The sequence below is a fragment of the Ceratotherium simum genome, chromosome 1, assembly GCF_057802395.1.
Source record: "Ceratotherium simum simum isolate JZ-2026a chromosome 1, ASM5780239v1, whole genome shotgun sequence".
Lineage (NCBI taxonomy): Eukaryota > Metazoa > Chordata > Mammalia > Perissodactyla > Rhinocerotidae > Ceratotherium > Ceratotherium simum.
In genome coordinates this window covers 60,857,662-60,880,057 of record NC_141900.1, presented here as the reverse complement: position 1 = coordinate 60,880,057, position 22,396 = coordinate 60,857,662, and the positions used below count along the sequence as shown (strand labels likewise).

The 22,396-nt window shown below is 40.3% G+C and overlaps 1 protein-coding gene across 2 annotated transcripts in view; it reads right to left on the bottom strand.

Moving 5' to 3' along the window:
- CREB5 (cAMP responsive element binding protein 5) overlaps nucleotides 1–22,396 on the bottom strand; it is a 390,264-nt gene that overhangs the window by 97,181 nt on the left and 270,687 nt on the right. For both annotated transcript variants that reach the window (XM_014786085.2, XM_004418879.3), the window contains exon 6: nucleotides 3,349–3,475. In XM_014786085.2, coding sequence (XP_014641571.1) covers nucleotides 3,349–3,475 — 127 coding nt within the window. The remainder of the gene's footprint in view (nucleotides 1–3,348; nucleotides 3,476–22,396) is intronic.

The following is a 22,396-nucleotide window of genomic DNA, read 5'->3' as shown; positions in this document are numbered from 1 at the left end:
ATTGCTCTAAAAATGCTTATTACTTATAACTCCCTTCCAGAGGCTGGGGGATAGGCAAGTTGGAACAGCATTTGACACTTTATTCCAATTGGTGACCTTCTCCTAGAAGGAAATCAAGTCCAAATGAGCTTTTGCTTTCAGTTTTCCGAGGGAGGATCATTCAGATGTACAAATGATTGTCTGGGGTTTTCCAAGCTACCAGCCATCGTCCACTACAAAGAAGGGAGAGTAGCCTGTTTTTGGCCTCTGGATCCAGAGTCGGCCATGCTTCCCACTTTTCGGAAAAGTTACAGCCTATGACTATTTCTACCCCGTGACTCACAAATTAAACAGAATGATGAAAACAGGCTGATTTCTCTATCTAAAAAAAATTGCATTTTTCTGTCTAAATGATTATAGGGGGTCAGCGAGAGCCTCTTCAAAACTACTATTTCGTGTTTTGTACTAACCCACACCCTTTGTACTAAGACTTTACAGCATGAGAGCAGCTTTGATGAGTTGACTAGAATTAAGCTGACTAGAATTAAGAGGTCAGAAGATGTGAGTGGCCTTGCTGAATACTACACAATATTTAGCACCATTAAGTAAAACTTCCAGGTAAAGGAGCTCACCTTTTTTTGAGTTTCTTTTCCCTTGAAACAAATTGGAAAACAGGAGCTAAAGTGTCTGCAGTTCATTGGGCTTTTGTAACTATAAATAGGTGTTCATAGTGGCAAATTAAAAGATTTTGACTTTCAAGATAGGAAATCACAACCCAGTGAACTCTTCGAAGGCAATACCTGCCTTGTTCTTCACATCTATCCCAGGACTTGGCCCATAGAAGGTGCTCAACAAAAGTTTGTTAAATGAATGAATGAACAAATACATCATTTTGTTTCAGACTTAAAACTTTGTGAAATGTATGGCCTGACAGCATGTACTACAATTCACTTAAGAATCTCATCCTCACCTACAGACATGGACTTATCTTTTATACCCAAGGAATCATGGTTTCCCGGGGCAGGCACTCTAGAGGAAGACCATGTTTGAAATACCAAAGTTATAATACAGGAGCTGGTGACTTGACAATAAGGAAGAAAAGGGCCAGATTTCTAGGGTCTAGAAATCTTAGGATATACTTTTCAGAGATCTTATATTAATTTTCATTAGTTACATTAGTGTCACTCTAGACCACAGTTTCTCAACCTCAGCACTAGTGACAATTTGTGCTAAATAAGTCTTTGTTGTGGGGGCTGTCCTGTACATTATAGAATGTTTAACAGCATCCTTGGCCTCTACCCACTAGATGCCAGTAGCACTCCCCACCCTGCAACTTGTGACAACCACAGTGTCTCCAGATATTGCCAAATATCCCCTGGGGGACAAAATCGCCTCTCGTTAGAATCACTGCTCTAGACTGACACTACTGTCGTGGCAGCTGTATGCATCACTGACACCGGTTTGGGAACTCCTGTGGGGGTGGCATCCCGACTTGTCATCCACACTGGCTCTTGACCATGCAGCTGATCCTTTGCTTCTACTCTGAAGCAGGAACAGGAGATCAAGTTGTACGATGAAGTGATGTGGTGGAAATCGGTGCCAGGCACCTTTTTCCAGGCCCTTTCATTTCAAGTGGCCCACCTTTGCCCCTGGGAATAGTACACAGTTTAGTCAAACAGAAAAAAAGTCACTGCAGTGGTATTTTTCTGGACAATGCATAGAATTTCTGAAAGGAAACTACTTTTGGACAAGAAGAAGTTAGAGCCTAAATGAAGACAGCACGTGGTGGAAGTCTTCATGCAATAAATTGGGTTGAGTAAAACCTGGGATAATGGCATCGATGGCGCTATTTTCCTTCATCTAAAGATGTCTGCAGTGAGCAACGCAGGTAAAGTCAGCTGGCTCATTTGTCCTTCTGGCCCAACTACGCAAAGACTGTCTCTAGCCTGGACTACCTGATACTTACAGCAGGCAGGTCCGTTTCTCTAACCTAGGGCCACCAAGCCCTTCTCCATTGCCCTGCCAAAACTGAGATAAATGAGAAAATTGCTCAACCTGGGATAATCCAAGCTGCTCAGTGTGTTGAGATGTGGGTTCTACTCACAGCTCTTCACTCACAAGCTGTGTGACATTAGACAACTCCCTTCATCTTCCTAATTATTCAGCTTTTCATCTATAAAATGAGTGTATCAATAATTACTGCTATCAAATTCCCACAGGACTGCTGTGGGAACAAAGTGAAATAACAAAAATGAAATAATAACAAAACGTAGGCAATTCCTTAAAATGCTAAAATGCTCTACCAGGCATTGTTGATACTGTTGCAGGAGAGTTTTGATTGACTGGTCCTATCGCCTCTAGGGCTTTCGAGAACTCTTCTGGCCCCATGAATAATAACACTAGCCATGTTCACGAAGTACAGGGAGGGAATCCTGTGCAAGGAGAGCAAGGTTTGCTCTGGAATAGTCTGTATCTCCCTTCTATGCTAATCTGTTGTTTTCAGAGAGGGGCAGTATAGTACCATGATTATGAGTGTAGACTCAGGATTCGGACTCCCTGGACTCGGACTCCCTGGACTCCATCACCTACTAGCTCTGTGACCTTAGCCAAGTTACCCAGCCTCTTGTGCCTCAGTTTCCTCATCTGTAAAATGGGGGTAATAACAGTGCATACCTCATAGGTCTGTTGTGAGAGTTAAAAGAGAGAATGTATGTATCATGTAGTGGTTGAGAGAGTGGGTTCTGGAGCCAGAATTCTGGGGTTCAAAACTCAGCTGCCGTGCTTCTCAGCCAAGCAAGTTACTTGCCTTACTTTCCTCATGCAAAAAACGGAGACAGTAACAGTACCTACCTCAGAGGATTGTTCCATGTATTAATGAAGTGCTTAGAGAGTGACTAGCACATGGGAAGCACTCAGTAAATGTCGCTCGCATGATTAACAGAACATGATGTGCACAAATATGTGTTGGCAGCTATTATGTACAGTTGTTATTACTGTTATGTTATAATTATTACTCTGAGTCCTGGCTAGACCGCTCACTGGCAATTTAAGGATACTCTGTATACAGCCCAAGCTATAGACTTTGGAGTAGCCATATAACACATGTCCCTGAACGAATTCCGTTCCCTGGGTGTGGCGAGCCCACTTGTCACCAGCAGGAAGATGGGACCAGGCCTCACTAGGGAAGCACTGAGGGACCAGAGAGCCAGCAAGATGCCTAGGGATAGACAACCGGGTGCTCTCAGAAAACTGGCACACAGCTCAACTCTCCAACCAAAAGAAGCCACTTTCTTTCCAGTAAGCTCCGATCTCAGATTTTCCTTTCCTCTTGCAAAAGGGCAAGCCTCGGCGGAAGTGAGTAGCACTTACTGGCATCAAGACGGCGGAAGATCCCGGCATGGTAGGGTTGGGCAGGGTCCCAGGCATGGAGGCTGGCATGGGCTGTCTCTGTCTGTTGTGGAGATGTAGCAGAGAAGATAGAGAGCCTGGGACAGGCCTGGGAACAAAGGAAAAAAGTAAACATTATTCCTGATGCCACGGGCCGGGGATTCACTGCCTGTTTCCCTGTGTCCAGAACCAGCGGGTACAACACCATTATATGAGCAGCAGATCAGATCCTCTGATGGGAGCTGCCTAATTGAGGATATTAGGGAAATAATAACAAATAAAACACAAGCCTGGCTTCCTTTGCTGCTTCCTAGTTAATACATCAAATTCCACTTCATTTCCTGACCTCTGTTCTGGAAACCTCTGTTCCTAACTAATGTTCAATAGACAGCAAGCCAGTAAATCTCCTACAACCCCTGCATCTTTAGGAAAGGGACTTGCAGGGGGAAATCCTGTGCTTACTTGGAAGTCTCTGCCCTCTGGAGGATCTTAGAGCCTGAGATCTGTGTACATTTGTTTTATCCATACTTTCCCACACCTCTGCATGGAAGCCCTCCTAGCTTTGCCCTGGATACACTTGCACTATCTGGATTTGCAGAGCCAACTTCATTCATGAATTCCCAATAGAAATCCGTTTCAACTTTTTCATAGTTCTTCACTGTGAGTGGAAAAAAAACAAAGCCAGGACACGAACCGAAGCAGCCGGACTGAGGTTCGTGGCACTGTAGCCGGCCTTTCTCGGGCAAGTCCAGAGCCCAGCCCCCAGTCACCAATCCTTCATTTCACAATAACTCGAGGTGTTAGGCTGTTGGACAGAAACTGATTTTGGCCTGACCTGCAGGACTTGGGTAAGCATTCCTCGGGGGAGTACACAGTTTGAGCTTTTGCTTCAATTTGCCAGAGAAAATTTTTAAGGGCCTTAAATTGATTTAATGAGCCAGGGAATGTGGGGCTGAGGGGAAAAGGGAATTATTTGTGTTTATTAAAAATGGCAATCAAGTGACCTCCTCGGCTAAATTCTCAATCTGCTGATGCTTTTGCTCTGGGGAGCTGTATAAATGTTAAACCATTAAATTAAAGACTTCACAACAAACAAATAAAGTGAAACAAATAAACAAATACCCCTCGGGACCTCTGAGTCTTCCATGCTAAATCGTCTTATCCAGAATGCCATGAAAGAAACTAGTGCTTCCAGAATTAATGCATTTTCTTAAAAAAAAAAAAAGATTCCCTCATGCTACGTGCTGGGTCATGACTGCAGACAGAGACCTTCTGTGCAGGCCAACGCCTTCCTGTGCTTCAGGGAAAGACAGCCCCGTCCGGAGCCCCAGCGGAGTAGCAGGAGGAGGCTCTTTTTGGAACCATTTGCCTCCCATGGGTGACTCATGGAGAAGTGGGAGACTGGAATGGGGGAAAGAACGCCAACATGTTCTTCTTCGCATTGCTGTTATAATTCCAAAGAAGATTAAGTTTTCCACTCTTTTTGCCTGACAGCTTCTTTGGAAATACAGCTAGCTATCACAGTCACACATCACAGAAGGATTAGTCATAAATTAGTCAATATTTATATGTTTAGGAAGTTGTAGGTATGAAAATATAAAAGAATATAAAACCTTTACACAGAGTTTATGTAGATATACACAAATTACACCCAGTTTTATTAATAGAATGCGTCTATGAGACAGGCTAATGAAAGTAGCTTGTAACAATGAAATGAGTGTTTTCAGAAAAGCAAATGAAGTACAATGGGTATTTCTTGACATGTGCCCTGGGGACCTCTGGCGTATGGATTAACAATAAGGATTAGTAGGGCGTTTGAAGGCCCTTCTGCTTTTAGAATTATAGGAAACTGCTGGTTTCAATTGCTCCAAAATTCTATAGTAGGTTGTAACTTCACTGGGTCTTAAAGTCTTATTCAGAGGTAGGAGTCAGATAGGTATAGAATGTGGCCCAGTCAACAGACAATGTTTGTTTTTATATTCTCCAGTCTTAATATTTTGTTTGGGACATTTACTGAAAAGAAAACAGCTATGTATCAAAGAATATCTTGTTTAATAATGGTTAGTTCCTCTAAGTACAAAATTAAAAGTCTTAACTCCCCAATTTCGTAATGAGAAAGATTCATTGAGAGCATCCTTATAGAGAGCTAATCTTTCATCTATATATCCAAATATCCATCCACATAGATAGATGTACATACATACATGTATACATACAGATATATCATCTATACATATATACATACCTACAGCCTTCTACCATATGTCTGTTTCCCTAGTCACCAGGGGGAATGCTTTAAGTATAGATAGTTAGGGACAAGCAAAAACTGCTATAGGAAAGACAACTAAAAACATTTTATTGTGTTGATTTGTAATACTATCCTTATAAACAAATGGCAACATATTATCATCATTTACATTTTGTTTCCAATATGACATGTTAATAACAATCTTGGTTATCAGTTTTTATCGATGGATTCTTTTTAAAAAATAAATCAATTAAACAACTTAATGGTGATGCGAATGGAGATGCAAAAGTAATTAAATTTAAATCAAGTTTTCATTCTTCCCCATACTACGGAAAACTCCCAGTTGTACAGAATATCTGGGGAATGGTAAGTTTCATTTAACTCAATGTTCTTATTAGGTCAGTTATTTCCCCACTGTGCACACATCTACTAGATTTTAACATATCAAGTATTCCCTCATTAATTAAGAAAATCCTTCAGGGTACCGGGTTCCCTTGGGATTATAATAATAATTACCTAATGATGCCAATCAGACCAATTAGCAATGTATACTTGGAGGGGAAAATAGTTATTTGAGAACCCTGTATGTTTAGATTCTGAATAATTTAGAATTATTGTTTTACACAGATTCTGTAAGTAATTTCCCTACCTACAAAACCAATGCTGTTTTCTAGGCTTTTGGCTTGTGCTTTTAAAAGCACAAAATTTATGCTTTTTTTGTGCATAAAAATCTGTGCCCACCCATCACTGGGTATGCAAAGGACTACACTGAGGTAATTACGTAGCTTGGCCCAAGAAACAATCATTTGTCCAGAACATTCAGATTATAGAAGCAAGAGTGGGCATCAGAATAACTTCATTAATTGTCTAATTCCCTTTGTCTATATAGAAATAATTACCATTTAATACATTGCAAGTGCATAAAACTTTTTATATTGCCCTTGTACACGGCTTCATTATTTCAAAGTATTTTCACGTTCACGTGACTTGAAACAATGCAATGTGGTAGGTAGGTCATATTATTCCCATTTTACTCAGGAGTGAGCTGAACTCAGAAACATTTAACTTTGCCCAAGGTCGTATGGGTCATGAAAAAGAAGCAAGACACATACTCAACTTGCAAAATAGGGCTTCCCCCATCACACCTTGATGGCTCCTATAACTAAGTTATTATTGATTTTTTATACTAAAATAAATTCACAGTCCATTTCCTTTGATATTCACACTGCTCCCCAGACTTTCCATGAAGCAGTAAAATTCTGCAATACTGCTAACATGAGAAGTCACTCATCCGTGTGAAATTATGTTTTCTTCCTTTAAAAAAAAAAAACAAAACACAACTTCCCAAACAACACATCAGTTAGACTCTGAAAATAAGATGGCAAATTGCAGTAAAGTTGTGAAAACAAAGACCCAACAGTCTTTCTCCAGTGCAGGCTTGTTGCCATGAGCTAATAATTCCAGACTTTGAGCAAGCCGAGCCTCCTTTTTAATAACCGTATGCCTCTAGGTAAAGTATTTCTACTAAAAATTATTGAGGCATGGAACAAGGTAAGATGTGTGAGCTCATGTTGGATTGTTCAATTACTAAACTGAGTCCCGTAGCATTAAGAGTTTTCCAACCTGACAGATTATTCCTCTTTATACGCTTGTATAAACATACTGCTTACGGCTGAAATCTGTGTAAGCTTTTCTTTCAATTAAAATGTCAAGGATGACAGACCGTGCTTTCACTGTCCTTAACAGAATGATAGGCACTGCAGTAAGCGATTTCATGTCCTCATTTTTTCCCCTAAAGAACGTTTTCCAGTCTAGGGGTGTCTAAAAATCTAGGGCTGTGTCTGCTGGTCTTCCTTGCCCTTGGACAAGCCCAACTATCTTTAAGGAGCTAAGAGCCAGCGCTCTTGTTTGGAAGGTGTCAGGAGGGCGACCGCAGACTGCTTTCCTTTTCCAGGTCTTCAAAAGATCCATGGCACCCCGAGATTGCCTATTAAACTCTCAGGACTGACAGATCTGCCAGGTATACGGTCAGGAAAAGGGAAGGTGCAAATGATGAAAAAATAAGGTTAGAGAATTGGAAGATCAATGTGAGCATTGAAATCAGACCATATCTAAGAAATCTTGAAGGAATAAAAAATAACAACAAAAGGACTTGGTGTATGTGTGGGGTGCGGATGGTGGTTGAATAAAAAATGCTTTAAAGCAAAAAAAATGGAAAGCAGAGTTAGCAGGCAGCAGGAGACCCAGGTGCCACTGCTATTCGAGTTTCTGACTTCAAGGAAGAGACCGTCTTAACTTTTGGGCTCTGTATTTCGTCATCTGTCTAATGAATGGATAGGATTATAGGCCATTTTGAAATCCCTTGAAACTCTAAAATTCAGATTCTAGGACTTGAAATGAAAATGAGATGTTCTTAATCTAGGGAGATTACACGTTCCGTTACAATAAGGGTGTTCTTGGGCCGGCCCCGTGGCTTGGTGGTTAAGTGCGCGCGCTCCGATGCTGGCGGCCCGGGTTCGGATCCCGGGTGCGCACCGAGGCACCACTTCTCCGTCCATCCTGAGGCTGAGTCCCACATACAGCAACTAGAAGGATGTGCAGCTATGACATACGACTATCTACTGGGGCTCTGGGGGAAAAAATAAATAAATAAAATCTAAAAAAAAAACAATAAGGGTGTTCTTCACTGCTCACTGATGTATCCACAGTGCTTAACCCAGCACATGGCACACAGTAGGTGGTCAGTGTCTACAGTAAATGAAATTGAGCCAGTACTGCACTTCTTAATGTCAAGACTTCATTTGAAACGTGAATAAACTCCAAATAGAAAGTGTCCCTCGGGGCCGGCCAGGTGGCGCAAGCAGTTAAGTGCACTCACTCCGCTGCGGCGGCCTGGGGTTCGCCGGTTGGGATGCCGGGCGCGCACTGACGCACCGCTTGTCAAGCCATGCTGTGGCAGCGTCCCATATAAAGTGGAGGAAGATGGGCACGGATGTTAGCCCAGGGCCAGTCTTCCTCCGCAAAAACAGAAGTGGATTGGCAGATGTTAGCTCAGGGCCGGTCTTCCTCACACACACACACATAAAGCGTCCCTGAAAAGTGAGAGAAGATGCTAAAAAAGAACTTGATACATTCCATGGGGCCCACACTTCTTTGTCATTTAAATGTAGCATCATTCCACGCCCAGACTAGAGAAAGCACATTGCCCACTATCTTTGTACTTGCTTATGAAAGAAATGTGTGCTCCCTTTGGACCTTCTTAAATGAAGTTTTGTGGCCTAACTTGGCAAAGTAGTTTTTACCTGGGATGTGAGACTGAAGAGCTAAAGAGGGTAATACAAACTCTTAAATCTTAAGAGAAGGCAGTGTGTAATGAGAAATGCTTATTTACTCTTTCTTCTCCTAGTGGGCATTTAAAAATTTCTGTTTTTGTAAAGAAAGCAAATTGTCAGGATAATCAAGTAGAATGTGAAAGGAAAGACAATATAGTTCATTTCTTCCGTAGGTAATAATTACATTGTAAAATGGGGTAGTAAAGACATGGGCTCAGAAGACTGTCTCCCTAGCTTGGAATCCCAGCTCTGCCACTTACTAGCTGTGTGACCTTGGGCAAGTTACTTGGCCTCTTTGTGCCTCAGTTTCTTCATCTGTAAAATGAAGATGATAGAGATATTTACCTCATGGATTAAATGAGTTACTACATACTAAATATATTGAATATACTCAATAAAATTAGTTGTTATTGTTTTTGTTATATGATTATTATTATTCTGAAAAACTGATTAAACAACAGATCAATCACTATACTTCAATCAAGAAACTATGGCTTAAGACTGGGATCTTAGAGAACACCAATCCTTAGCTTTAATTAAAAAACTACAATCTAACAAATATAAAAATGCTCAAAACCCCCTGCATATATAAGATATTTCTTTAAAAAACCATCAGTTTTAGATTTCCAAACCGTTCTATGGAGGCAAATGGACTCCTCTCACCCACAATTTTACAGAATTTCAAAATGACTTCACATTATTTCTCAGAAAGGACTCTCGAAAATATTTCCTCAAAATGGAACCAAACTAGTTCCCCAGAGATCAGTCCTCAGAATCTTGTTTTTCTTGAAAACAATGACAAAAATCCAACAGAAGTAATAATTGGGAGAACAAGAAAGCTATCTGGCCCATATTTTTAAAGACATCACATTACCCCTCTCCTTTTTTGAAGAAGCTCATGTTCTGCACCGTCTCACCACCAAGCTCCTGAAGTTGCATGGGAAATACAACATTTCCCCTTTTAACAAATGAGGAATTTGAGACAAAGAAGTAGAAATATTTGGCCTGAGAAAAAGCACCAAAATATCAGCAGAATTCAATTAAAATATGTATTTTCCATTTCAAAGCTTTCCTAGGTTCAAAGGAGAACCTCTGCTAAAGATCTAGAGTCTCCTTGAAAGAACTGTTCTCCGCCTTTGGTGACATCTACATTTGGGTGTCCAGGAAGAGAATCTGTCTTAGCATCTATAGCTTATCCTCTGCCTTGCGCCTAGCTGCCACCCTGTCCTAAAAAGCTAGTGAAACAGCCAATGCAAAACAGCCAGTGCTCCATCTCAGGAAAGATGAGTAAGCCCATCTCCCTGTGAGAGAACTGACATGGCTCCAAGGCCTTGCACCACTGCCTCCTCAGCTCCCGGCCCTGGGCTCCATTCACGTACCACAGTGACTTTCTTCCAGAGTCCTGGAAGCGCCATCTTCCTTCCTGCCACAGAGCCTTGAACATAAGTCATCCTCACCACCTTATCTGGGCATCCACACCAGGTAACGGCCTTTTTTAGAGTGCTCTCAATGCATCCTGTACTTTTCCCTAGTAGTACTTATCATCACTTATTCAATCAATCAATCGATCATCAAAAATCGATTAAGCACCTAATACATATCAGGCTCTGTGTACTCCCATTTCAGAGCAGAAAACTGGTTTGGCAAGTTAGGTCATTTGCATAATAATCCATTTACAAATTTCCAGTTGGTGACAATACAATGATCAGCAAAATAGATGTGTTTCATGGTGTCTTGGAGTTTACCATCTCAGCTTCCTAATTATAATTCTTCATTGATTTTCAGTGACTTTTAATATGTCTCTGCTCCCACCTAGACTGTAAACTTCATAAGTCAGAGACTGTGTCTGCTTTGTTTACCAGTGCAGATACTTCTGAAACTTAAGAAAGTGCATGGTACCTACTCGGTGTTAATAAATATTTCTTGAATTAATGAAAACATAGATATCAAGGATCGCTTGACTAGCAATGGATATTGCAAGAACAGTGTTCAGTAAATTATCTTTGCTAACTGATGAGAAGAACTTAATTGATTTACAAGTCATAAGTGAAACTCCAATTTACATTAACAGCCTAATATAACCCGTTTTTGTTCTTGAAAAGCATAAATGGTTACCCCCAAGGTAATCTGTACTTTTTATCAGTGCCCCTTAGATTAAATTCAAGCTTTCAGATGAGTTCTAGGCCCATTTGTTTTTGCATCAGTTAAATTAATTTCCATTTGAAATTATATTTTAGGCATTTCATAAGAAAAGGCCAAGAATAATTCAGAGACGCTCATCTGTCTCCAATCTATACAATGTTTTAAAAATTGGATGCCTGCCCTGCAATAAGGTTGCACTTTATAATGTTCAGAGCTCTGGGCTTGGGGGTACCAGTTACACCCACACCATGGTTGACTAAACATCCCATTTCTCATTATCGATATTGACAAGAACACTTTTGGAATCATTATCACCAGGGGCGTTGGAAATTAAATTTACCATGCAAGATAAATTTGGGCCTCTTTTTAAATCAACTTTGTACTACTGATGGCTTTATTTTAAAGATGTAGTATCTAATATCTTGGAAATGTAACTTCTTTTTCTTTAAATGAAAGCCTGGCTGCGAGAGAGCCGATAGCAGTAATAAAATGTAATACAGCTAACAGTGCTGCATCCTGCTGGAGCCTCTGCTAGGTTTTATAGCATATACGCTGCATCTGCTAAGGCAGAGGAGACGCCTAGTGCTTTTAAGTGTTTTAAACAGAGAGAGCAATAGTTCATGAGGGAAGATGCGAATTTATGGCCATTCTGTTAAGACTACTGAATCGATCTTTTTTTTTCATCTTTAATGACGGATTTCTGCACCACTAATCTGAATTAGTCATGCAGTCAGCCTGACTCCTTTAAGTTAACCAAAAACATGGCTGGATTGGTTTCTGATGTACTATTGTCGGAAAAAAAACCCATTTTCAAAATCTGATATTTTCTTCCTTGTAAAGAGCTAAAGGCTCTTTATAAAGACCCTTTATAAAAGATCTAATGCCTGAACAGTTTGGCTTTAGCCATGGGTCAGACTTAAAAACATGAAGAGATGGTTTTTCAGTTAGCCAATAACTTCTCAGTTGCATCAATTATTCATAAAGTTACACTTAGAAAAGGCAAGTAAATGCACATCAAAAGACATAAAATAAAAGATGATTTTGAATGCAGGCTAAATAAGTGATAGATATCTGGCTGGTTGGGGAAAAAATTCTTTGTAGAGACATATCTAGAGGTAAAATTTCTTCCTGTTTGTGAGTTCTTAATAAGCTTCCTCCTCGCTTCATAAGGACAAATAAGTAGCCCTCTGGTTATGAGCCTTGTCATTTACAAGGTGATTCCTGCTTGCATTCATTCACCATAAATGAATAATTCACGAAAACATTCACTAACACACTTGCCTGGATGTTCTACAGAGGCAGAGAGCTCTCTGAGCTTCCAGCCACCCACCCCCCTCCCACCTAACTCTACGTCAGCAATTCTGTTTTGGTTTCTTCTGGACTCTCAGCCTCTCAGTCATCATATTTTCATCAGTAATTTGTGGTGGAATCCACACCCAGCACAATCCCCCAATACCTAAGTTCCAAATACACAGCTTAATTTTGCAGCTGAACGACAAAAGCTCCAACTGCAAAAGACTTCAGCGAAGACAGAAGAGGTCTTGAAAAGATCATCTGGGCAACCTTTACTCATCCTTGCATTTTGCAAGGTTCCGCACTAGGTCATCCTCACTAATGTCTTTATCTAACCTCTTCTTGAATCTCAAGGCAGGGTCTCTTAGGCAGTTTTCAAATACCTCTCCTGGGAGGCCAAATTTATGACACTCTCCACCTAGCCACTCGCCAGCATTATTTCAGCTCTTTAGGAGGAGGCGCTAAAAATTATTAGCTCCACAGATATACTGGCAGGGAGAGGATGTGTCCATGATACAGAAGGAGTGGCTTAGGGCAGCTGCAACGACATGCATGGACTATGCAACCTTATGCTGCTAAAAGCCTGATTTCTAAAGTTCTATTCTTAATGCTAAAGTAACATTAGCATTAGACATGCTGAGAGGGTAATTTCTTCTCCAAGGAAACAGAGAAGGAAAGAGGCACTGACTCAAGGTTTAGCAATCTCTTCACTAGGTTACATCCTAATAGACAGCTACAAATTCTAAACCATGGCTGTCATCAAATAACCAAAAACCATAGGATAGAATGTGAGATTCTAAGAAATCCTTGTCAGGTAAGGGCTGACCATCGTTAGGGGAGGAAGAAGGGGAAGGTAGAGAGAACTTGGAAAAAATTCCAAAGAGGCACAGAAAAACACTAAAAGGCCAGAGGGAAAACCTAAATGGAAAAGTAAATGAAAACAAGAAGATGGGGAAATGACGATAATGATCTTCAAGCTTCCAAATTACTATATTCAGAGAATGGTGATCACTTACTTTCAAACCCAACTGAAGCAGAAGAATAACAATAATAAAACAGCAGCACATGAGATTTCAGTCAGAAGGAAGACTATCTCCCAAAAAATGAATAGTGTAAAACAATTAAATGGCTTACTAAGGTTTTGGAATTTCCTCTTATTAGGCTCTTAAAAAATAGATTCGTCCCCGGCTGGCATGGTTTCTAGGGAGGAGGAGGAGGAACAGGCAGACCTCTCCTAGTCCTAAATTAGGTCCATTATTTTCACTTATTCCAGTCCGAGTGGCTGACAGAAATGATAGAGATAATGCTGGCTGCCATCATTAACCAGGAAATCGAATAAAGCAGCCTTGTGTGTCTGACAAGGCATAGGCTTTGGGCAGCCTGCTGGCTCTGCCACAGATAACGAGTGTGTAATCTGCGCAAGTCATTTAACTTCTCTGTTTTCTCATTGGCAAAAACAGGGTTATAATACTCCCTTCATAGGTACGGCGTGAGGATGATTTGATAATCATATATGAGATAATATTTTGTGTGTGCCGGGCCCTCAGAAAATGAGCAATGTATATTCCATTCAAGAGATGATGAATCTATTTTACAAAATAAAATTATTGCTAGTGTCATTTTAAAATACAAAGTAAAGGTATATTGCTCTAAATTTTAGAGTGAAGTAGTTTGGGAAAAAGACCCAGAAACTTGGAGCCTCTCTGAGGGTTCTGAGGGTCTTTTCTATCACTGTGAGCCCTGGCATATCCTGCTGTATCACCTTCTCGGGGAAACCCGCTCTGATTTCTCCAGGTCAGGCTGGTCCCTGCTATGCGCTCTCACATCATGTACCAGTCTCTCCCTAGATTGGAGGGAGAGTATCACAGAGTACCGAGCTCGGCACACATTTGTAGCCTTGTAAAGGCTTGCTGAATGACTTAATGAGGTTACCTCATTGTACATCATCTCTCATTTCTTGGCAGCAGTAGCCCCGGGAGAGATCCACGACAGGCCTCTTTTTTTTTTTTTTTTTTGGTGAGGAAGATTGGCCCTGAGCTAACATCTGTGACAGGCCTCTTTTTAAGGGTCATGATAACTTGAAACACTATCTTGAAGGCAAAGCCAACTTATCATTGACTTGAGCAAGGGGGATTGCGGGAGGGGTGAAGTTTCTAGGAAACTTGTGTGTCCTCCTTGTGCAACCTTCCCTGAGCTACCTTTCAAGTTCTCCCACTTTGCAGGAGCACTTATCATGAAGCTAAGTTGATATTAATCTGAAACATTTAATAAAATAATAGCAATAAAGTTCATAATAATGATACTTGGCATTTACTCTGCAGTTTGTATCCAAGATCTCACAGAGCTTTTCAACCAGGCTTTGCTATTTTCAAAGCTACTCGTGGGCTGGACACACACACAGAGAAGCCACTGAGTACAGCCATGTGTTGCTTAGTGACGGGGACCTGTTCTGAGAAATGCGTCATTAGATGATTTCATCATTGTGTGAATATCACAGTGTACTTACACAAACCTGGACGGAATAGCCTACTACACAACTAGGCTGTATGCTATTAATATTATGGGACCACTGTCGCATATGTGGTCCGTCATTGACTGAAACATCGTTATGCAGCACATGACTGTATAGCTAGCTTCCCTGTGGACTGAGTTGGTTCTATCATTAGGTTCTGAGATTGAGATTGTGGCCGTACTATGTGCATGAACATACCCACTACACACAAACACCCACAGACATTTACATGCTACAAAGTGATATAAAGACTTTTGGTCCCAAACACACTTTTGTCTATATCGGCCGGGTCAAACCTTGGAATGCAGGTTTGCATTTTGATAGACTTGTTTTACTATATTTCTTTCAACCTCCTTCTCAGTGTATTTATAAGTACCATTGGAACATCTGTGTCTGTTCTTTAAAGGCACGAAGTTTAAAGGGCTTACTTTTCCTTTAAGTTCTTTCTGAAGGAAATTTTGTTTAGGCTTAAATGATTAGTTAAAAGCCACACGGGGGCTTACATGCAAAGCATCTCTTCTAGGGTACTTTTCCCTTCCCTGGTGGCCTTGCGTTTTGCCAAAGAGAGTGACTTGCTCAGTTTCCCATATTATTCCCCAGACAGTCCTATTCCTACTCCCAAACAAATGTGGTATTTGGGGTTTCAAGTTTAAACTGTAATTTGGTATCATTTCAGATGTCTTCCTACAGCTTAATAAACATCTTTCCCAGAGGGACTTGGGGTCTGATTTTAATTTGTGGTAGGGTTATGGGCACAATAAATGTCAATTTTAGCTATCGACAGTAACTTCCTACTAGAAATAGAAATGGAAAGTGACTGACAATACATTTAAAGGACATGCACCACATTCTGCTTGCTCACAGAAGCTGACTGCTCCCCAAGAAGTCCCTTCACTGCTCATTGACAACAGCTTGCTTTCTCCTCAGGCCCCTGAAACTCAGTCGCTCACCAGAACAGAAGACTGAATGTATTTTCTCAGGATGTGTCAATCTGAAGATCAAAAAAAGACACAGTGAAATAACTGAGCCCTTTACCCTATGGTTTTGATTCCGAAAACCCCAGCAAGAATGTCACTGCCTCAACCACTGGTTTGCCTGGTGATCTTGGACTGTGTCCTCAAGACCTCTGAGTTTCCAGGTCTTCATGTACAAAATAAAGTGGCTGAGCCAAGAATCTTCAAGGACCTTTTCAGCTCTAAAGTTATATGAATAGAAACGATCAAGAATACCTGACTTACGGAGAGGCCCAGAACTACTCATTTCCGGGAAGCAGCACATCAGTTATGAGTGGGTTTTCCTCAAAGCTGGGGACAAATGGGTAATTCATCATTGGCCTCTCTTGGACATTCCCTTTCCTTAAACAAAAGGCAGGTTGCAAAGGTCCCTGAATGCAGGTAATATTAAGCAAAGTAGAGCAGGAACCAGCAGTCCTGAGAGGTAGGAGAGAGGGTAATTTCTTCTCACATGTGAAAAATGATCCTTTTAATTAGCATGAAATAAAGGTTTCACTCTTTTGTGCACTAGTATTCATTTATTATTAAACAGAATAACATCCTTTAGGAGTGGCAGGAGAGGTCCCAGGTAAGCAGTTCTGTCTTTTCAGTGTGGTGCCATCAGGCCCATTGGGATTGAGTCTCAACCGGTAATTTCGAAAATAACAAAAATCCTCCAAGTCTGTGAGTTGCCAGGAAAAACATTTTCACTACCGAGTAGTAAATGCTACCTGAGCCCACCTGTTAAAGACCTAAGATAACATTCCCCCATGCCTATGTTGAGCCCTGTGGATGATCCTGTCTGTGGTGTCTGGCATGGTTAACTTTATGTGTCAACTTGACTAAGCCACAAGATGGCCAGATATCTGGTTAAACATTATTTCTGGGTGTGTCTGTGAGGGTGGTTCTGGAATAGATTAGCATCTGAGTTGGTGAACTGAGTAAAGCAGACTGCCCTCCCCAGGGTGAGTGGGCACCATCCAACCTGTTGCGGGCCTGAATAGAACAAAAAGGGGAAGGAAGGTTGAATTCTCTGTCTCTCTGCCTAACTGACTGAGCTGGGACATCAGTCTTCTCCTGCCCCTAGACTGAGACTTAACATCATCAGTGTTCCTGGTTCTCAGGCCTTTGGACATGGACTAAAATTTGCACCACTGGCTTTCCTGGGTCTCCCAGACAGCAGATCATGGGATTTCTCAGCCTCCATAATTGATGTGAGCCAATTCCTTATAATAAATCTCATTTTATGTATATATATATATATATGTATATTTATGTTCTGTTGGTTCTGTTTCCCTGGAGAACTCTAACACAGTACCTCATCTTTAGATCCTTTTCCCTAGAAAGTGTCCTATATTTCCTTAAATATATTTGATAGCAGTGAATTAGTGAAATCCAGGCATTAACTTTGACATCCCTCATCCTCTACTTCCAATCATTCACCAACTTCTATCCACTCCACTCTCAAAATAGACCTGGAATTCATCCACTTGGCTCCAACCCCACTGCCAAGACCCTAGTCCAAAACACTATCTTCGCTCACTGGAAAAACTGGAGTTTCTACCTCCACTTTTGCTCTTTTCCAATCCAATCTCTGCATTGCAGCTAGAATGATCTTCATGAACCAACAATCTAATCATGATGTTTCACTGCTTAATATTTTTCCATGGCTTTCCTCAGCATTTAGGATTTAGTAAAATCATCCTTTAAATGTTCTATCTCTTTGATATCTGTAGTACTACTTTCCCACCTGACTGGATGTTTCATCCACTCTGGCTTTCATTCACTTCCAAGAATGCCAAGCTCCTTTGTATCCCAAGGCTTTACTACATGCCATCACCTTTGCCTGGAATGGTTAGCCATCCGCTCTTTTGTTGACCAACTCTTATTCATCTTTTAAGTCTCAGTTTAATATCACTTTCTTAGAATTTTCTAACTCCCAAATTATAGGTGCCTCTAATTTAGAGTGTTGTGCCGGGTTGGCCCCGTGGCCGAGTGGTTCAAGTTCCGCACACTCCATTTTGGTGGCCCGGGGTTCATGGGTTCAAATCCCCAGTGTGGACCTACTCCACTCATCAGCCATGCTATGGAAGCATCCCACATACAAAATAGAGGAAGACTGGCAACAGATGTTAGCTTAGGGTGAATCTTCCTCACCAAAATAAATAAATAAAGGGTTGTGTAGCTCTGTGTATTTTTCCTTCATGCTATTTCTAATAATATTTTCATGGGTATGATTATTTATTTAGTGTCAATCTCTCCCATTAGACTCATACCTCCTTGATGGCAGGGGCTACATATCTTTTCACTGCCAGAGGTAAAGTCATTCTGATTTCTCTTGACCGTTGGGAAAACCTGTGCTTACTTTCTGGAATATTCTGCTCCATTTGGATGGTAGAGAAAGGAGAATATCATAACACAGTTGGAAAGTTTTCTAGAAGTTAAGAGGATCGATTCAACATAAGTGAGTACCAGGGTATTCGCCTATATGCTATTAGTAATAGATCTTTCTGCCTTTCTGAAGCTTGAGGCTATTTCTCTTCACAAACACAAAAAGCTAAAATGCCAAATGGAAATGTTCATTCCAGGGCTTATAATTTTTGCTTTAGGTTAACGCTGAAGCATTCAACTGTTCTTACAATAGTCAAAGGTTTTTCATTTTTGCCAATAGTTTCAATTGTTGAAGCTCTCCAGAAGGGTCAAAAACTGTAACTTTTATGTAAGATTCCCAAGTATAAAATATATATGCCAAGCAAACCTCTTTAGTTAAAATAGGGCATGAAGAACTATAGTTCTAAGTGCCTTGGACTGCTCTCCTTATAAGGCAAAAAATTGAAAAAAGATCTTCTGTCTTTTTACTCAAAAAAAAAAGTAAACAAAAGCAAGGATTTCAAAGTCCAGTATGGCTGAGAGAATTCACTTTCTTAATATGGAATGAGCTCAGGAGTGATGGGGCAGAGAGTGGACATACAAGAATGGCTGTCTACTGCAGACTTCTGGCAAACCCTTTGGCCTATTGGTCCACAGCCAGTGTTTTTCTTCACAAATGAATTCCACATCTTTATTAAGTTAAGTATTTCTTTTTTTATTATTTGAAACATACTTTAAATATTTTGTTTTATGACGTCCTGGAAATTGATACAATTCCTTCCAGATCAAGGAAAATGGAAAAATCAATTACATTTTTTTTTACATTGAGAGTGATTACACAAAAATTATGACCCAATTTATCCATTACTATGACTATCATTTGATGTCATGTATGAACAACTCAAGACACCCAGAATCAAAGGTGTCTTTCTGATTAAATAAATCAGTTATTTTCACAGAAAAGCCCCAAATGATTATTAAATAGAGATATACTCTTAGTGTGAGTTGATTTGTAGAAGACTAATAGTAAGAATTATAGATTTTGAATTAAAATTAACCTTTTATAAGAAAAACCCCTGCAAGAACAAACCAAAACACATCAAAAGTCTGAAGTGAGCTTCTAATGTCAGATCCTTTACAGAAACAAGTTTTAGTTCATAATCCACAGAATGAATCCTATTAAAATGAATTTTATCTGACATGGATGGAATTTCAAAGTTGGCCCATTTACAGAAGAGTTAATTGGCTTCATCCAAAAATGGAGGAATTTTTAGGGCCATTTAAAACATGAGAATTGTCGGTTCAGAATGCAGACAAGGGCTAGGGAAAGAAATGAAGCCCAGCCCTTAGCAGAAACTGGAGTTATTTTCCTCACTCTTCAAAACCAAGTTCTCAAAACCTCCTAATGGGTTTCACTGTTTTCTTTTCAGTGCTTATCATAATCAGGAACCACACATTTGCATCCCTAATGGACCCTTTTCAAAAATGTGTTGACATTTCAGTAGGTTTTGAATAGCTCTAATGCTTCTCTCAATTTGGTCAGGTGCCCACAAATCTCCATATATGGGTCTCAACCTATAGACCGTCTGCTTTATTCACGGATTTTTTTTTTTTTTTAATCCCTGGGAACCTATCTTAATTATACTCTTAAAAAAGTGAAAACTCAGAAGTCAGATGACTCAGAAAATGAGCATCTAGCTGGATATCGACAAGCAGGGCAGCATCTTAACTATTTCTGTGAACTCAGGCACGAGTCAAAAGTATCATCCGTTGTGTGGTAAATTCACTTTTTTTGAGCTTCTATTTTTATCAAAAGGAAATAGATATAAATAAGACCATCAAGATAAACATAGGTTAGGGGAGAAAGTTGAAATCAAGCAGGAAGCTCATCACCTGAGCAAAAACTCCACTGCATTTTACTCCTTGAATTTTCTACAAGGACTGAGAGCCCATGGGGCCTGCAGAGGGGCAATTTCAGTCCCACCTACTTTTTGTGGCTTCAGTAAAAATGGGATCCAGCAGAAACACAACTAAAATTATTTTTTACGTTTATTTTTTTAGACATTTACTCAGCTCCTGCTATGTTTCAGGAACCATGCTGGGAGCCCAGAGTGAATAAAAGATCATCCCTTCCCTTAAGAAATTCATCATCTATTAAGGGAAACAGACATGGAAGTCAGCACAGAGTGTAATGGGAGAACCTCCCCCAAGAGACATCTAATACCCTGGGAGTTTCAGGGGAGGGGTCTTAGAAGAGGAGACACAAGAATTGCTCCAGGAAAGATGAGAAGTTAGCCCTGCATTGCATGTGCACACACGTGTGTGTGTTCCTGTACGTGTGTGTGTGTGTGAGAGTAAGGGAGAGGGGATATTGGTGGTAGGGGTTCCAAGTCAAGTTAACCATCTGTGCAAGGCAGGTTTTTACAGGATGCCAACACAGGCGGAGAAGATATTAAATAATTCCTGTTGTTCATAGCTTAACATGAGATGAGAACAATCACTTTGGATGATAACTACCCCTATCTAGAAATGCGTGCTATGTGATGTGCATCCCATTGAGGCTGATCCCCTTGTAGATGCCAAATTGGAAACTACATACATTTAGAATTTTTTAAACTGATTTTCCAATATTTCATGTAGGTGACTGAGTTACAAACTAAGAGAACCATTTGATAGACTGTAGTACACAAATTTAATCCCTTTTGAATTAGAGGGCAGTGGAACAAAAGGGGGAGAGAGATTTGGGGTAAGTGGGAGGGAGGCACTGGGAGCTCTGGGCAGGGACTCAGCATTTTTCAGAATCAAAGGAGCCCTTCTTGGCCCTATTTATCCTATATTAAGCTGCTTTGGAAAAGGTAAAAAAGGAGCTAGAATTTGGCCCTACTTTTTCTGATTCTGAAGCCTTTTCCAAGACAGAAAGTTGCTATAACTGAGTTTTCTCTCCAGTATTTCTAGTTCTCATTTACTTCTTACTTTGTGCTCAATAAATACAGATAGGCATGAGATGGGGGCTTATATTTTAACAACCACTGTTATGTAGTATTTTCATTGGAGGTACTGAAAGTAGTTTTCTGTGTTTCTTGTGACTTTTGGGTACTCTTTTTGCAACAAATTAATTTTGGTTCCTGGAGAAGAAGGTCTTATCACAAAGCACTGTGTCAGATGCTGCACTAACGAGATAATAAATAGATTTTCCCATTATTTCCAGCATGAGGTTAAAACAAATAGATTTAAAGACGGTTCTTTTCTTTTTGGTCTGCATTGACTTGAAAAGTACATTGTTGTCCCCTGGTTTCTAAATCGATATTGGCAGTCACTGAATGCACCCTTTCTTTCAAAGGAAAAGAAGGAAAGGAAGAAAGGAAGGAAGGAAGCAGGCAAGCAAACCTTGGTCATCCTGGTTTAAACATGAAAAGGAAATAAGGGCCTGAGACAAGGTAGCTTCACAGAGCAAATGGCCCGGCACAAGTCTTCTCATCCAAGCTCTTTCCCTCACTTGCTGTGTTGCAGCTAGCTCAAAACTGACGCCTTCTGTGCTTTTGTATGTGAAAAATGAGGCTGTAAAGGGGCCAACCAGCTTTTGTCAAGAATAGCTAGTAAAAAATAATTGGAGGGCATTAAATACATAAGATGCACAACTCTCATAAGATAATCAGTCCATGGGTCCTTAACATGTTGCTCCTGAGTTTCCTCACGCCAGCAAGAATTCTGAAGTGTGGAGAAATTCTAATAAAGCTTATTAAATAAAGAAGCTATAACAGAATTCAAGTTTCCAAGACCATTCCCAGCAACTTGAAAACCTCAACCCATGCCCTGCCTCCATAATATATAGCATTTCCACACTGAGGCTGTTTTAATAAACCAATGAATATTTTCCCCCAATCTGTTTGCTTTTAGTGGACTTTTTTTTCCATCTCCAAAGAAGTTGGCATTTTAATGTCAGACAAATGACTAGAATAACCGTGCATTGCTCTAGACACCAATCAATAAAATATATCAAATACTGCATATCCCTAGAGTGTACTATTCCACTTAGAAAATGGTATAATTGTCTTTGGATAGTATGGGGGAAAAAATCCAAGTATTTTTGAGTTGTAGGGTTATTTTCTGGTAATTGCTTGACTTGAAACTTTCGTTTGTC